The sequence below is a fragment of the Magnolia sinica genome, chromosome 12 (assembly GCF_029962835.1).
Source record: "Magnolia sinica isolate HGM2019 chromosome 12, MsV1, whole genome shotgun sequence".
In the NCBI taxonomy this organism is placed as follows: domain Eukaryota; kingdom Viridiplantae; phylum Streptophyta; class Magnoliopsida; order Magnoliales; family Magnoliaceae; genus Magnolia; species Magnolia sinica.
In genome coordinates this window covers 80,798,971-80,816,208 of record NC_080584.1, presented here as the reverse complement: position 1 = coordinate 80,816,208, position 17,238 = coordinate 80,798,971, and the positions used below count along the sequence as shown (strand labels likewise).

General features: G+C 38.6%; 1 protein-coding gene across 2 annotated transcripts; it reads right to left on the bottom strand.

The window, feature by feature from the left end:
- Positions 1-504: 504 nt before the first annotated feature.
- On the bottom strand, positions 505-15,116 carry LOC131221870 (diacylglycerol kinase 1). Of its 2 annotated transcripts, XM_058217170.1 has the most exons (14): positions 14,959-15,099; positions 14,633-14,794; positions 12,977-13,184; positions 12,547-12,669; positions 12,219-12,347; positions 11,494-11,579; positions 10,977-11,100; positions 7,860-7,908; positions 7,407-7,489; positions 5,282-5,349; positions 4,947-5,021; positions 4,188-4,275; positions 2,142-2,258; positions 505-1,128 (listed from the first exon to the last, which is right to left on the bottom strand). In XM_058217170.1, the coding sequence occupies exons 3-14, from the start codon at positions 13,169-13,171 to the stop codon at positions 796-798; spliced, it is 1,470 nt and encodes a 489-aa protein (XP_058073153.1). In that variant the 5' UTR covers positions 13,172-13,184; positions 14,633-14,794; positions 14,959-15,099; the 3' UTR covers positions 505-795. The 2 variants fall into 2 exon arrangements, with proteins under 2 accessions (XP_058073153.1, XP_058073152.1); XM_058217169.1 differs by lacking the exon at positions 14,633-14,794 and having other exon boundaries at positions 14,959-15,116.
- Positions 15,117-17,238: the final 2,122 nt, after the last annotated feature.

The following is a 17,238-nucleotide window of genomic DNA, read 5'->3' as shown; positions in this document are numbered from 1 at the left end:
AGAGCCTTTCCCTTTTAACATGAGAAATTGACTGCTCACTGTGGAAAGAAAAGGCATGTTTGGAAGTCCTCCATTCACAATCCAAAAACAGATAGGCTAGTGCGGTTTGGTAGTGAGATTATTCAGGACCTTTCAATAATCTCACTTCCGTAGTGAGCAGAAAAGTGATGCAGATCATGCCTGGCTGTTTTGTAAGTACCACCAATTGCTATTTGTGTTATATGTCCAAACGCCACCTTACGTGTTGAAGCAAATCTAGAAGGCTAACAATCATGGTTTTGACTGATCGGCGTAGATCGTGACTTGGACAAGTTGACTCAGACTCAGCCCTACCTGATCTGGTTCAAAACCATGAGTTGAACCCTCGACTCACCCCCAACTTGCCACTGATACACCTCCTGATCTGGGCAAGTTGCTACTCGATTCAAGACCAAAGGAGTCAATCTGGGTCACCGAGTCTTAAAACCATGCAATCAACCTGACTACATTTTACCAGAACCGAGATTTGGATAGAAGAGAACAGGCTTGAAGCTATGGTAGAATGTTAGTGTTATCTGACATACGCGTGCAAATTCAATGCCAGGAGCTTGCCAGAGTATGAAATAATCATCCTAAAATTTATTCACATTAGCTTGTACTTCAACACATGATCCATGATCAGACAGCGATGGGATGTGGGGCATGTGTCCCATCAACTGACTTTTAGCAGATAGTGGGCCACACATGTCAATGCATCCCATGATGGATCAGTTGGTGCTATATTCCGGCACTTGATTCCAACAACTTCCAAGGAGCTTAACTAAGATTACTAATATCAATACCGTCTGGGAGTTTGAATGTATCTGCTGCACCAAACTTTCTCCTTGTTTCAGAGTCCTCGTCGGAGTCTTCATTACTGTCCTCGTCTTCCTCATCGTGGTGAGGAGTAGATGGACGTGGCTTGGGATTTTTGACACTTTGGGATCTGCAGTCGTGGGTGGCGAGCATTTTGACTTGACCAAGATGAGAGATCTCGACCACGACAGTGTCGTCGTTGACAGGGAGAGGTTGTTTCCATGGTTCTCCATCGATTCTCATGAATGTATGGTCAGCTGCTCCTTTGTGGAACTCAAAGCGGATTCGGTGAGCCTGAATGGAGAAAATGATATGATTTATGCATGGTTTTTGCTACAAACTGCTCTGATTACTCAAAAGCTCATCTATTATAGAAAGTCAACTGATAAATGAAATGGCTGATTGCAAGAGAAGGAATTTTGGGCCCTCTCCCCACACGTCCCCGTGTGTCAATTGTATGTGAGATCTGGGCTGTTCATCAGATAGCCCCACTATGTATGTGCTGAAAATGAGGCATCTCTGGTCATCAGGTCGCTTGCACATGTTTGAAATAAGTGGATGGCAAAAAGGGATTTTGATCATTGCTCCAGCATATGGACAAATCTCGTTCTCGACAATTTCTCCACTTGGAAATTTCTTAGATCTTCAAATTTGGGGATTTCTAGGGGATATTATTGGGAAAATCTCGGTGAAAATAAAATATTTAAAGATATTTAATGTACATTAATAAATAAATTTACTATTTCCAAATATATCCACACAACAAATTGCTTAAGGTTTTTTACTTTTTATAGTTAATATCATGGTAAAGATGAAATATTTAGATTCTGTTGATATTTTATAAATTCTCATGATAATTTCATGATAATACAGTTGAGTGTATTTTTCGATATATTATCACGACATTTTCAAAATCTTGGCGATATTTGTCACACTGGTCCGCATTTAACATACACATATGAGCCATGTAATGACCAGAAGACAGGCCATGGCACATAGGCAGGGACCACCTGGTGATCAGCCAATTAGAATATTGTGAGTCAGACGTACGTTGGTTTTCAAAGAATGTTGAAGAAGGCCAAGTCTATGGTTTTTCAAAAGAAAAATGTGGAAGCTTTTGGTCCTACCACCCTATTAAACCAACATTTAGCAAGATGTGAAACGTGCAGAGATCTTCCAATACATTCATGCACCCGCATGCATGCATTTGTGCACCCATGCGTACGTAAGAGGGAGTTCGCATTGTCCACAAAGCAAGGAAATTACATATGAATGGGCAATCGATAGAAATCGATGTTCTTTCTTACCTGTGCAAGGCGGGTCCCATGTCCTCTGGGTGCAAGCAAAACAAGCCCATGCCAAGCATCTCTAAAGCCCACAACCTCAAGAAGACCGTCATCTACAAATGGCTCAGTCAAGTCCCTCTGTAGAAGAACATGAAATCAATCACGAGATGAACTGATAGAACTTGTAAGGAAAATCCAAGGGAATTATCAGATGGGATATCCTAGTCAATTAGGCCCGTTTGGTAGACACATTAAAAAGAGCCCATCTCATCATATTTAAGAGTAATTATGTATAAGAAATCTTGATCTCCGATAGATAATGAGTTCATGTTACGAGTTATTATGTATTAGAGATCAAGATCTCTTGAATCTTGATCTCTATTACAGAAGGGTGCGCTTGAGTGATACTGGTCCCACAGTAAGCTTATGGTGTACTGGGCAGATGTTGGGCCCACGAAATGTATGAAGACCATTCCAGCCCATCCATCAGACGCGTCGCTCATATTACCTCAGGTGCCAAAAATTAGCCTGATACAACACTCTAGTGGTTCACATCACAGGGTAGGGGATGCCCACTGTTGATTTACACTAGGGGTAAAAACGGCTATGATTTTCCATTTTTTACCTCTTTTCCTTCTCTTTTCAATTTTCTTTTGCTCAAGGATTGTTCTACGCCCAATTCCAATCAGTTGCCGATTTGAGGAAAATTTTGTTTAAAATTTGGTAATCCCTTTTTTTAATTTAAGCTTGCCGTAATCATGTCAAATCAGCATGATGAACCTAAATTGATCAAATCATGCTCGATTTGTGTTCGATTTGAGGATATCTGCATTTTTTTTTTCATTAGTATTTTTTGAAAATTTCAAAAAATTTCTTTCCCTCCTCTTTTCCTTCTCATTTCGATTTTCTTTTGCTTGGGGTTGTTTTCTGCTGAATACCGATCAAATCCACACCTGCTTTGAAGATCAAAACAACTATTTTGAACTCAAATCAAAGGATCGAATGTTGGGTGCCCATTTTCGAGAGCATGAAAAAGAAATTTTCTGAATTTCTTTTTTTAAAAATACCAACAATAATCGGAAAAAATGCAAAATTCTCCAAATCAAACACGAAAGTCAAGCATGATTTGATCAAGTTGGGGTTATCATTCTGATTTGACATGATTACAACAATATTTAAAAAAAAAATGGGCTATCTGAAATTTTTAAAATTTTCCAAAATAAATTTAGGAAAATGAATCAAATGATAAATCTAGGGGTGGCTCTCTCTCTCTCTCTCTCTCTCTCTCTATATATATATATATATATATATATATATATATATATATATATATATTGTAATTTTATTTTTAATATATTTTCTCCCATTTTTGCAATTTATTTTTCAAAAATTAGTTTGAGAAATTGAAAAGTTATTGTTGGTTAAATATAAATCTATCTTGTTTGAACATAGATCTACCATTTATGAGCTGTATTTTTTACTATTTAAAAAATTGTTTTTTTTTTTCCAACAATCAATTTGTGGGAATGGACATATGGATGAAAATACATTTATTTTAAATCACCTCTTCATCATTATTATTATTATTATCATTTTACGTTCTTGCTTTTATTTTATTTTATTATAGTTGGATGTTACCATTGTATTTATTTTATTGTTTTTCACCCAATAAGCAACATTCTTACCAAAGAATGGTCTGATGCACCATTGGATACATGTTCAAAACACACACACACACACACACACACACACACACACACACAAAGATAGATTCTTGAATACCTCAGTTTTTCTATTATTGCAATATTTTCCCCCTTTTCATTTGTTTAAAAAAAAGTCCGATATGGTCCAATATGGGCCAATATGATACGCAACACCATATTGTATCAACTTTTTGCCAAGCCGATATGCTCGTTGATACCGATATTTAGAATCATACTTATGGTGGTATTGGTACCACTAGATTCCAATATGAATGAGATGAACTCATTCGAGGCTTCTACCAAACAGGGCCTTAGTCCTTCCAAAAAGGAATGCAAACCATTCAAAATCACAACTGGAACTTACATCCCGTTCTTTCCGCTGGTTTGGTGTTCCCCAAGGGTTTAATCCACCGGAAAAGCTAGGCAAGTTGAGACAAACAATTGATCTGATGCTGTAGATTAAGGACGAAAATGGTCAGTGAGATGCCTCCATCAAGGATATTGCGAGCATGGTTAAAAGATTTGGTGACTTGGACCGACTCGTCCAATCTCTAGTGGAGTTGCGACTTGCCAGAGTCAGGGGTGAATGAGTCCGTCTCGGCCAAGTCGGGGGTGACTCGTCCAGGAGACTTTTGGTGTCAAACTGGATCAGTCTGACTAAGTCAGATTTGTGCAGGACTCGTTCGTATCTTTAGATCATGATTGCAAGGTTCATCAATAAATCAAAACCATAAATATTAGAGAAATGAAGATATTTGTGAGAATCAGACTTCAAGTCTTTCTCCTCCCACAGTCCCACGTCAACATACAGCACATGTGAGAGAGATCCAGGATGTTCACTGGGTAGGCCCCATTGTGCATGTGCCATGTCCCAAAAATCAGACTTCTCAGTTCAGCAGGTTGGCCACACTAGTACTAACAAATAGATGATTAAAAAGAACTGACCAATGATCAATAGTCCCGTGCCTTTGGCCCATGTGGTTATTGCACCAGTCTGATGTTTTTGGCCACAGTACATACATGGCATGTATGTATGTATGGCTAGTTATTGACATGGGATCTGAAATGCTAATAAGATTCAGCAGAGCTGGATAAAGTGGTGAAAGAAATGGATTATTTTTACCTGCGGTGTAATTGGAGGTCCTCCCAATGACCCTGTCTTTTCATGATCTTAACCTTTGCAAGCTGTGCGATGTTCCTGTGTAGGAATCAAATCATTCAAATTAATTATATGAACTGAATAAAAATAAGCAAGACAATAGCTCTACTTTCAGGTATCCAAAATAAAAATAAAAATAAATCAACCTCACCAATTTTGAAAAAGATGAAGCAGCAGAAAGCGGAATTTCTTAAATAGTAATTTCTAGAATTCTAGCATATGTTTATTACTGTAAAATTTAAAAAAATAAAATAAAATTGCCAATAGAATAAGACTAACAATTTCGTTTATTGAGTTACCTTGAAGAAGGATGAAAGAGAGAAGCACAAAACCATCCTTGTGTACATCCAAGCATAGCATAGGTACTCTGATTCAAGAAAATAGTTATTGCTTCTTTTTTTTTTTCTCTCTCATAGGAATTTCAATAACAGAAATTCACAAAAGATTCGGAACAAAGATGAACCCATTTATTTAGTATACTGCTTCCACCCATAAGGTGATTGAAGACAGCAAGTGATTACAATGTCTGTTGAACAATGGCAGTTAACTAGAAATTTGGAACATGAAACTTTTGTAGAAAGAAATTATGTGAAACTTCATGTACCCATATTTTTTATGGAGGAATGTTAAATGTGAAAGGATTGGAAGCACCTCCACAATTTTTTCTTTTACTTTTGATGAATAGCAAGATATCTATACGATATATAATGTGAGCAGCTTTTAGACAAATTTGCTGCTGCAACTAGTTTCATAGGGTGTAAAACTTTGAATATTTGAAGGACATGGAAGACATTTTAAATTAAGTCAAGAGTATCTTAAGATTTGGAAAATGTGGCAGTTGCCGGTCATGCTGTTCAGATTTCACCTGCAAAAAGCCTGCAATGGCTCATCTTTTCAATTATTTTATGTGAGTAGCCTTTTGGCACTTCTCCTCTTCGCATGTAGCCCACACAGAGCCTAGTAGTAGGGAGTCCATGCAACAAAGCCTTTGTCAGGCCCACATTGCAGTGATGGCATGAAATCCATAGCATACGCCTGTTATGTTGTGCGGGCTGATATTAGGATGTCAGCCCAAAAAGAGGCAGATCTAAAACTCGAGTGTAGGCCACAACACAGGGAAATTGATGCAGGACAATTAACCATTTGCTGTAAAAGCTCAAACTATTAGAGCATGGCGAATTAATCCTTTTATCTCATAGCCCAGGCCTCACATCACATGGGTTAGGACCTCAGCCAAACCCTCCTTGTGGGTCCCAAATCACATGGGTACCGCCTCACACGGGCCGCCCACCCCGAGTGTGTCCCTGTATCCCACAGGCTACCCCACTCGAGCCCGGTGTTAAATACGCATTAATCACTCCCGGTGAGGAGTCTCGAACACGAGACCTCCCCCGTGGGCCCCAAATCACATGGGTCACCCACCTCGAGTGTGTCCCCACATCCCACGGGCTACCCCACTCGAGCCCGGTGTGAAAATGCCCCTGCATTAGAAACATGGAGATGTGGCGCCCACCGTTGACACCATGATCTCTCTCTCTCTCTCTCTCTCTCTCTCTCTCTCTCTCTCTCTCTCCACATGTACCCCACACCTTTGCTACAATTTCTCCCATTTTTTCACCCCTTCTAATTCTCCTACTCCCTTTGCCATCCTCTCTGTATGTGCGTTGCACATGCCACTTTCCCTATTTTCTTTTTCTTTTCTAAAAGAAAACAGGGGATACAACTACCCATCATGACAATAGACAACGGCTACCACATGGCATGGCTTCCCTAACAAAACCTTGCTTACCTAGATTAGAGAATCGGCCATAAAATTTGCTTCCCTAGGAGCTTGCATCAAAGGGATTCTTAGGTAAGACATCAAAGGACATATAATGTTCAAAATCTAAATGATCTGGATGAAATCTCTATGATTTATGTATTTGATGTTTAAAAAATGTCTACAAACAGCATTTGTCCATTGACTTAATTAAAACAAGCTGAATTCACCATACGGTGCACTTCAATATCGCATATAAATGGATCGTCAGTCAAGTGATGAACGCTTGCATTTTAAATGGCAAAGGTAGAGAAGCTTAATCATATTGATCAAAAGATCAATATTTCAGATATTGTTGTTTGAACCATATCACCAGACATTGATATTCATTTGAAGCGACCGAGTTCCTATTTCTGAGATTGTTGTCATCAACGTACTCATGCTAGCGATGTAAGTAACTATGACCACAAAGTCAAACACAAATGGAAAACTTGAATAATATCTGAATGGCCTGAGTGTGTATCTAATTGTTCAATACTTCATATGTTTATAGAAGTCATATTGATGTATTAGAATAATAAGCAAAATGGCTAAGATAATCACAAAAGGTGAGCATGCATTCCGCAAAAAACACAGCGGAAAATAAAGGGACAGGTAAAACTTACCTGATTAACCAACTGGTTTTTGAATCTTTCTGGATGCAACTTCCGCTCAGAATGAAATGCATATGATACTTGTGCATCCATTCCTACACAAAGAGGCAGCATTTTTCATGTCCTACAATATCTGATAATATCAGATACTCATCGGTGTAAACATTTTCTTAGACCATTTTACTTTAGGAAGAAAAATCTGATCAAACGAGATCAAATTAAATTAAATGATGTGAAGGAAAATCACAACATCATCTCTAAAAATCCCAAGTGACGTTAGCGCAGCACTTCATATTGTGAAATTATCGTGCAACTTGCATGTTGATGCAATAACAATTACTCAGGACTTCCTATTCTCTATGCTTTGGTTCTCTTAAACCAGAGGAAAAGAACAAGATCTTGATTCTAGAAGGTCTAGCAAGGAAAGCCAACTTTGTGGATTTCCATGCCAAGGGAAGTTCATACCCATGCTGAAGTAGTTCCAGAATCCACCACGAAATGTGTGGTAACCTTCCTGAAAAGAGACCACCACGAAAACGCATCAGTTAGGCAAATAATATACAGCAGAAATGTAGTTAAGCCACCATATTATACAACACACTTCCTTTCAGTGGACAGGAGCCCCCCTCCCCCCCTCCCTTTCAAGTACTGCTAAAACAAATAAGAGAATGACCATCTGCCATTAAACATGTTTCGGAAAAATTAGAGATGCAATGTCTTCGGTTTGATAATGGGTAATTTCCTACTAGTCACTAAAGAAAATACTATTATAAGATAAATCGATTTAGATATTCTTCTTGTTCTTTCAAAAAGTTAAACATTTATAACCAAAAAAGGGCAAAAAAACATGCACATTAAGAATCCTTGGCTGCTTCCTGTAACAAATGAGATAATCAGCTGAAAACTTGTAGACTACAGCCCATCAGATGGAACACATCAAAACTTAGTGTTTCGCTGGTTTTCATCGTTAAGATCAGGTCAACCCATATTACATTTATTTTCATTGCATTTACCATCAATATCCTTATCATTCCCTAGAAACCCATGATTAGCTTGGTTTTAGAAACATTGCGAAACCAAATTCAACCCAGAAATCTGTCTTCTGAATGTTCAACTTTGTGTATCTAATCAACAGGTGACCAGTCAGAGTCAATATGAAATGATAAATAAAAGCAACAGAGAACCAACAAAAATCAATACAAGACAGACTATGGACCTAAATGCTTGAATTTTATTTTATTTTTTTCTCCCAAATTTAGAGCTTCGAGTTAGGAGATGAGAAGATGAAACTCTAGACTTTTGGTCTGGTTTGTCATTTTGGCTTTAGCTTGGGCAATGAAGAATGGTTGCTAGAAGAGAGTTGGTCTAGGGATAAGTTTAGATGTAACTGGAAGGATAATGAGAGTAATAGTGGTTCTTTCATGTATTTTGGATGGACGAGTGCAAATTTTGATTGGTAGGTACAGGAAAGAAAGACTACTAGATCCATAGAGGTGGACTAGGATAACACTAAAAGGAAGGAAGAACAAAAGTAATTCAGCTATGTAATTTATATGAACAAGTGGTCAGGAGAGGGGTTTGGCAATGGGTGCTTAAAAATCCAAACCTCCCCCTCAAGCAGAGGCCAAATAGGCTTTTTGTTTCTACCTTTCTTAAACTCGGGTGGAGTATGAAATCAGAGATGAATCAAAATGCCAACTTCTTTAGTAGGGTAACTTCAACAGTATCAGGTAAAGGCTTTCCTTAAGGGCCTGTTTGGATTTGCAGAAATGGTGGGAAAGGAAATTGTATTTCTCGAGAAACCTTATTTCCAGGAAAGCGGGGGAAAGGAAATACTATTTCTCATGTTTGTTTATCAACAAAATTTTCTTTAGAAAATTTAGATTTATTTTAAAATCATATGTTTGGCAAAATATATTTTTCTGAGACATTCTTTTGGTTGCAATTTCAAGTCTCAAAGTATTCAAGAAGTAATGTGCGCCTCACTTTACGGGCATTTGATCAATGCCTTAGATGGAATATCTGGTATCCACATACAAATCCATGTTCAGCCTGTCCACATAGATTTTTGTGGATAGGCCCATTTAAGTTGTACATCGGGCTGATTTTTTTGTCCGCCTAACATTGAGGGACGATCCTGATGTATGGAGTAGAATACATACATCAAGGTGGGCCCCACGGTAAGGGCTGCGCTGTCTTGGGTGAGGCCAAAGCATTACCTAATCCACTCCCTATTTCAGTTGGATACGATAGTTCCACGTTGGTGCTGGAAAAGATCCGTGGGCCCAACCATGATGTATGCGTTTTATCCACATCGTCCAACCATTTTGCAAGCTCATTTTAGGGCATTAACACAAAAATGAAGTATATCCAAATCTCAGGTGGACCATGGAAAACAATGGTGGTTGAACGCCCACCATTAAAAACTTTTCTAGGGCCCACCATAATGTTTAGTTTCCATCCAATTTGTTGATTGGATCACACAGACCTTTACAAAGGGAAAACACAAATATCAGCTTGATCCAAACTTTTGTGGCCCTAAAGAAGTTTTTAATGGTGGGCATTCAATCACCACTGTTTACTATGGTGTGGTCCACCTGAGATTTGGATCTACCTCTTTTCTTTAGCTCATGCCCAAAAATGAGCTGGAAAAATGGATGAACGGCATGGATAAAATACATACATGATGATGGCTCACACAGCGTTTCCATCACCGACCTGCACCACGTGGGTGCGGAGTCACTCACAAATCCAATTCCCATAAAATAGGGAGCAGATTAGCTGCGGCAATGGCTTCACAGTGCGGCCTTTACAGTGGGGCCCACCTTGATGTTATTCTATATCTGTGCCATCCATCTGTTTCTTCAAATCATTTTCGGACATGATCCAAAACATGAAACATATCCAAATATTAAGTGGAACATACCATAGGAAACAGTGGTGACTGATCATTAAAAGCTTCTTGTGGGTCATAAAAGTTTTGGATCATGGAAATAATTTTTATTTTTAATCTTCATCCAAGATTGTGTGACCTTATCAATAGTTTAGATGGAAAATAAACATTACAATGGGCCCTTGGAAGCTTTCAATGGTGGGGCGTTTAATCACCCACTGTTTCTTATAGAATGGTCCACCTGAGATTTGGATCTGCTTCATTTTTGGGTTCGTGCACTAAAATGATAAGGAAGAATGTATGGACAGCGTGGGTATAGGATATATACATCAAGGTGGCCATCTTGGGTGAGGCGGGGCCGCACCTAATTTGCTACTGAGAAAACGTGAGGAAGGAAATGTCCTTTCTCATGGGTATGGGTAAGGAAAAAAAAAAAGAAAAGAGAGGCAATTTTGAAGGAATATTGGATGGGTGGGAAATTGAATTTCCCTTCCTTTGCTATGATTTTGGTGTTTACAAACTAAGGAAAGATGGTTTCCTGAGAAGCCCATCATTTCACTGAATCCAAACAAGCCCGCTGTATCATTGAAAGATTTACTAAAATTACACCCAGAGACTGATAATATCCTTAATCAGAAATATAACCAAGAACCAATAGGATCATTGTGAGCAATAGAAGGCTGTCATACCTTGTTCAGTGAGTCTGTGCTCGATACGCGATGAAATGCATGCAAAGAATGTGGTAGTTCTAGAGGTGCAATTGGATCACATGAGCCTTCTGTGGGAGCTTTCATCCTCATGAGAATATGCCAGCTGGAGTACATTTGGTAAAAGAAAGAAATCAAGGATTTAAATAATAATAATAATAATAAAGGCTTTATCAAAAACATTGACAAAAGGTGCATGCACCAAGATGCACATTGTTTCACGCTACTTGCTAGTGGTACCAGTTATTCAAAGTAAACACTTTCATGCATGATTCAACAAACTCATTACGTACATACATCAATGAAGTGGTGAAGTTTTTTCTTTGTATTTTAATATTCTCGATCCAATAAAGGAATCTCGTTGCACATGCATAAAAATGAGAAGGAAACGATACCAAATCACAGCAGAAGTGAATTAAGGAGCGGAAAATCCTAAAACATATCAAAAAGCCAGATATGTATCTTATCTCAAAAGTGGAGATCATTTACGATATAGTACCTGTCTATTTCCATCTCCTTTGCTTTCTTCACTTGATCCAGAAACAACATAACTGAAAGACGATCCGTGCCAGGATTTTTCTTCCCCTGCAAATGACATAGAGAAATGCATCTTATGCATGTTATGGCCACTACAAAATGACGCAAGATGAAGGATGTATGCCTTTCTTTGATTTTAATAAACATTTTCAGCACCCAGAACTAAGATGAATAATGAAATATTTCCTCATAAGATGATGTGAGGGACAACATATACTCATTATATAGATTGCATGAAGAAAAAAAAAAAAAAACATATAAATGGTGAAAACTCAATGTTCAGTTGTGTATGATTTGCGAATCTGTTGGAGCAAGTATTGGTTAGAAAATTGGTGCATATCTAAAACTTAAGAAGCAGAGATAGGTTAATAAATAGTAGCAGAGCATGAATGTAAGGAATAAATACAATCTTTTCATATCAAATAAACAAGATATAACATCCACAGGTTGCAAAATTACTACGAAATCATTAAACTGAAGAAACACAGTGCATTCCTTATACATTCATAATTACATGATAAATACCAAAAGACGAAGAAGAATAAGAAGGGGAGGAGGACCAAAAAGTCAACTGATTCTTTGCCTATCGGATCAAAGAATCATCCCATATCAATCCAACATATTTATTCGTTGTTATCTTGATGTTTTTAATACTTTCAATCTTTAAAGAGACAGATAATGACCTACCCAGCCAAATGAAAAAGGAAGGTTGTTTCCAGTTCCCAAGGGCACTGTAGCAATTGGAGGGGGGTGAGCTAGTTTGAGATCACTCACTACTCCAAGCAGCCAACCTGCTGTACCATCACCACCTGCAACCTAATCAAAATCATGAATAAAAAAAAATTATACCCACTTGGACTTAGAAGGAAAATTTCAAGTACCCCCATTGTTGCAATTGAATATGAAAGTTCATAGGCCCATGATTGTTACAAAATTTACAAAAAGAAGAATATTCAAAAAAGCAATACTCCATAGCATACAGTATCACCATAGTAGCAACGCAGATCCAACTCACTATTATTCTCAATCTCTTCATTATTTCAGAAGCTAAATCATCACCACAGGCCTTAAGTTTCTCCAAATTTCCATAAAGCTTGGTTAGCACTTGATCAGGAGCATCTTCTCCCAAATCAAAGACCTGAAATTTACACTTGCCTGCATTATATCAACGTTCAAAATTTCTATAGCATCACTTATAAAGAGCTAGCAAAATGATTGAGTTTTCGTCTGTTCAGGTACAATGTAATATCAGTGTAGAGAGACGAACTTTTTTTTTTTTGACATAAAGAGCTATTTTCCATCAGTTATTCTTGTGGAGTTATCCTTCTTCATTGTGTGTGCAATTTCATGTGCTTAAAATATGGCATGCTTGTTCTTTCATGGGTTTTCTAGATTCTTTTAGCAGGTTTTCCTATGAAGTCCTTACGTAGGCAAAAGAAAAGTACCTGGGTTTTATTGAGGAGACCACGATACGTTGTCAGCAAATCCCCACCCAGCTGACCACCGCTTTTGGAGTTGATGAACACTATCACAGGGCACTCTGGTGCATGAGAAATGGTATTAGCATCTGATCCTGGTACAAGTATATAATCTGGGATGTGGAACTGCTTCAAAGACCGAACGCTCTCGGAATCATCCATCCCTTGGCCACAGCTGCATTGTTACATACAAAAATAATCTCATCATGTTTGAAGGGCTCAAAGTAACCAAAAATTCAATTCACAATCTCCCTGAGATGATCATTTTATACTTTTCACAGCAATTTCCTTAATTTATAAGTACAATTACTTATCTGCACATAGCATTCATACAAATCAAAGTTGTTTATACAAAAATCCTCTATTCCTTTTATTGGAACAAACAAAAGGCTTCTTTTCATATCTAGGTAGTGTTTGGATGCACAATTCAATACAATAATTAGTTCAATGTGGAAATGACCAGATTGTAATTAACCTAGTATTCAAATTGACGGTCTAAGGTCCAAGTTGTGGTAGGGTCATTTCTCTTGATTGGACGAAATGTCCAAAGATTCAACTCAGTCAAGCATGTCCAAACGCAAGCTTAAGGTGTCAACTAAATGAGAAATGCTACCGTTGTCTAATGCTTCATGGAATTTTGTGAAGCACCAACCAGCACATTTCTGCTGCATGCGTGATGCATGGCTATGGTGATCATGGCCATTGAAACAGTAAGGTAATAAGACAGGTAACCATCTGATCAGTGGCCTGAAAAATGGATGTTTCACAAAACATTGACCAGCAGAAGATGAGTAACTGTCCACATTCGATGGATTATCTTGGTCAGATGATTAAAACAATTTCTGGGCAATGTTCATCTGTGATGACCCACTAGATGAATGGTCCTGATCGACTTACAAATTGACGGGTATAGGAGCATGTAGCACAAAAGCATCTCTCAAACTGAATTGGTTGACTTGTCCTATTAATCGTATAAAAAAAGTTTTGACTACTCCGAAAGAGTATCATACTCTCACCACAAACGCCCATACGTCACATATATGCCAGATCCAGGCGGTTGATCAGGTGGGCCCCACCATTACGCTCTGTGGTCTGAAGATCAAGCCAATCTGGTCATGAATGGGCCACAAATATACATTGAATCTGGTTTTTTTTTTTTTTTTTCTAACCATCGATTCCTTTGGCTGACCCCACTTAGTTGGGATAAGGCTACGATGATGATGATGATTTTTCTAACCATACATTTTCAATTTTTCGCATGTGGCCTACATGATGGCTGGTTGGCCTGATCTTGGGACCACATCATGAAACGTGGGGACCACCTGATAAATGGCACAGACCTCACAATGAGATTCACATTCCTTGAAAACGATTATACTTTCTCCCCAAACTAATTCATAATCCAAACACAAGATCGCAATTTCAAAGATTATGTAACACAGATAGAAATTATCCAAATGAAATCAAGCCAAAGAACTCATCAGGCAGGCCACAATACCTAGATCCTCTGTACCAAAAATCATGCCATTTCACACCTCAGGTGGACCACACATCATGCAAAACAAACGGACGGCCTAGAAAATTGTTTTAACGGTCAGTTTTACTTCATACATCGTATCCCACCTGAGAAGTGAAACGGCCAGGTCTTTTGCTAAATGGAAAGCTCAGATCTCTCACACGTGTTCCGTATAGTCACACGTGTGCAAGCAACCTCGAGAAATGAGATTGTTCAATTTCCACCAATCAAGAAAGAAGCAACAGAACCGATACGAATTCCAGAGGACGCTGTTTGGATGAGAAATCAAATAAAAATCAAAATTCCAGAAATTTCAATTCCTTCTCCAACAAAACAAACCAAAAATCCTCAAAAATCACAAAAAAAAAAAGGAAGTGAAATTGAAGAAGAAAAAGAAGAGCTTTTTTGCATTTGCATGTGCATGAAATCCTACCTTTTGGGGAATCAAATGCCTTTCTTGAATGCTTTCTCCTTCAGATCTGAATTTGAATTTGCAGACAGAGAGAGAGAGAGAGAGAAAAAAGAGATTGACTTTTTCAGGCATCTTGAATTGGATTTTAAGAAGTAAAAAACCCGAAGCGGATTGGCTAGTGTACCTCACACCAGCTATATAGCTGCTGTAGGTACGTGTCGTGCGAAGACGAGCACCAACGCTCCTCCAGCTCCGAGTTGTACGAACGGTTCAAAGGAGATCAAATTACATGGGCCGCACAGTGATGTATTTATTATATCTACACCGTTCATCTCTTTTTAGATATCATTTTAGGTAATTATCCAAAAATGAATCATATCCAAAGATCAGCGGGACCACACCACAAATAGAGGCAGAGATAATGATTTTCACCATTAAAAAATTCATAGGGCCTAGGCCCACCATAATGTTTATTTTCCATCCAATCTGTTCATGAGTTCACAATGACCTGTCTTAAGAGGAAAAACAAATCTCATATTGATCCAAAACTTTTGCGATCCCAAAAAAGGTTTCAATGTTAGACGATTTAATCCCCCGCCGCTTTTTGCAGTGTGGTCCAGTTGATACTTAGATCTGTCTTATTTTTATTTTAGATCTTAAAACGATCTCGTCAAATGTATGGTCGGTTTGGATATAACACATAACTCATGACCAGACTCACAGAATTACTGACGTCGATACAGCAGCTGTAGCTGGTCTGAGATATTCTAGTCAACGCGCTTCCGTAAAATGCTGCTTCTCCTCTGGGCTTCCATCAAACGGAGAGACAGATAAAGGACGGACCCGGATTGCGTACTACCCGGCCCGTCCCTAGCTCTGAACGGGCAGTTCTGTGGGCGGGCCAACCGTGATTTATCTGTACATCCAAACTGTTCATTCCTTTTTTAAGATTATTTTAAGATACAGAAAGAAAAATGAGGCAGATCTAACGCTCAAGTGGGCCACACTAAATAATAAGCTGGGTTGCATTATAATGCACGAAGCATTAAATGTCAGTTGCATTAAATGCAAGAGTCTTGGATGTACAGATAAATCACGGTGGTGTGGTCCAATTGTGTTGGATCTTTCTCATTTTTCTTGTTATGCCTTAAAATAATATGAGAGAAGGGATAGACGGTTTGGATGTACAGATAAATCACGGTGGGCCGCCACAGAACTGCCCGTTCGGAGCTGGGGACGGGCGGGTTAGTACACAATCTGCGTCCATGAAGGGGCGGCTCATGTGTTCGGGCCCACGCCTTCTGCAGCTCTTCCCACTCGGATTCGGTGGTAACGTCTCCACTACCGAGCTCGGCACTGGTCGAAGCACTGTGCGCCTCATCATGATCATGTAGTTTATCCATGCCGTCCATCCATTTTGAAATCTAATTTTAGGGTAATAGCCAAAAAATGAGGAAGATCAAAAGCTCATGTGGACCACACCACACTAAAGAGCAGGGATTGAATGAATACCGTTGAAAACTTCTTATGGGCTATAGAAATTTTGGATCAAGCTGATTTTTATGGTTTTCCTTTATCAATAATTATGTTACTTTATGAACAGGTCGGATGGTAAATAAACATCAAGGTGAGCCTTAGGAAGGTTTCAACGGTTAGCATCACTATCCCACTCTGTGGTCCACTTGAGATTTCGATCTAAGTCATTTTTGGGTTCATAAAATAAAATGAAATCAAAAGATGAATGAACGGTATGGATAACACACATACATCATCGTTGTCCACATAGATTTTCCGGTACCGAGCTGGGTACTCCAGGGGTAACCACAGAATCCGAGTCCTGTATCTATCCAAAAACGTGAATTTTGTTTACCACGGGGTTGCAGGAATCTCAGGCTATGTGGGGCCCACCGTCTTGTCCATCTTACATCATTTACGTCATCGACGACGCCAGCCATCGTCAGCGCATGATAAAAACACAGGCATTTGTAGAACTCAAGCGCCGCTACACTACAAGCGTATTCTATCGTATTAGCTGTTATCCGGGTAACAACTGTGTGGGGCCACCTGACGTATTTTTTGCATATCCATGCCGTTTGTCTGTTTTTACATCCCATTTTAGTAGGCCATCCAAAAAATTAAAATTATAAAACTTTCATTTGGACCACACTATTAGAAACAATGATGAATAATAATTAAAAACTTTTCATGGGCGATAAAATTTTTGTATTAAGCTGATATTTGTATTTTCCCTTCATCCACGTTTTTTTGACACTATAAATATGTTGGATGGAAAATAAACAT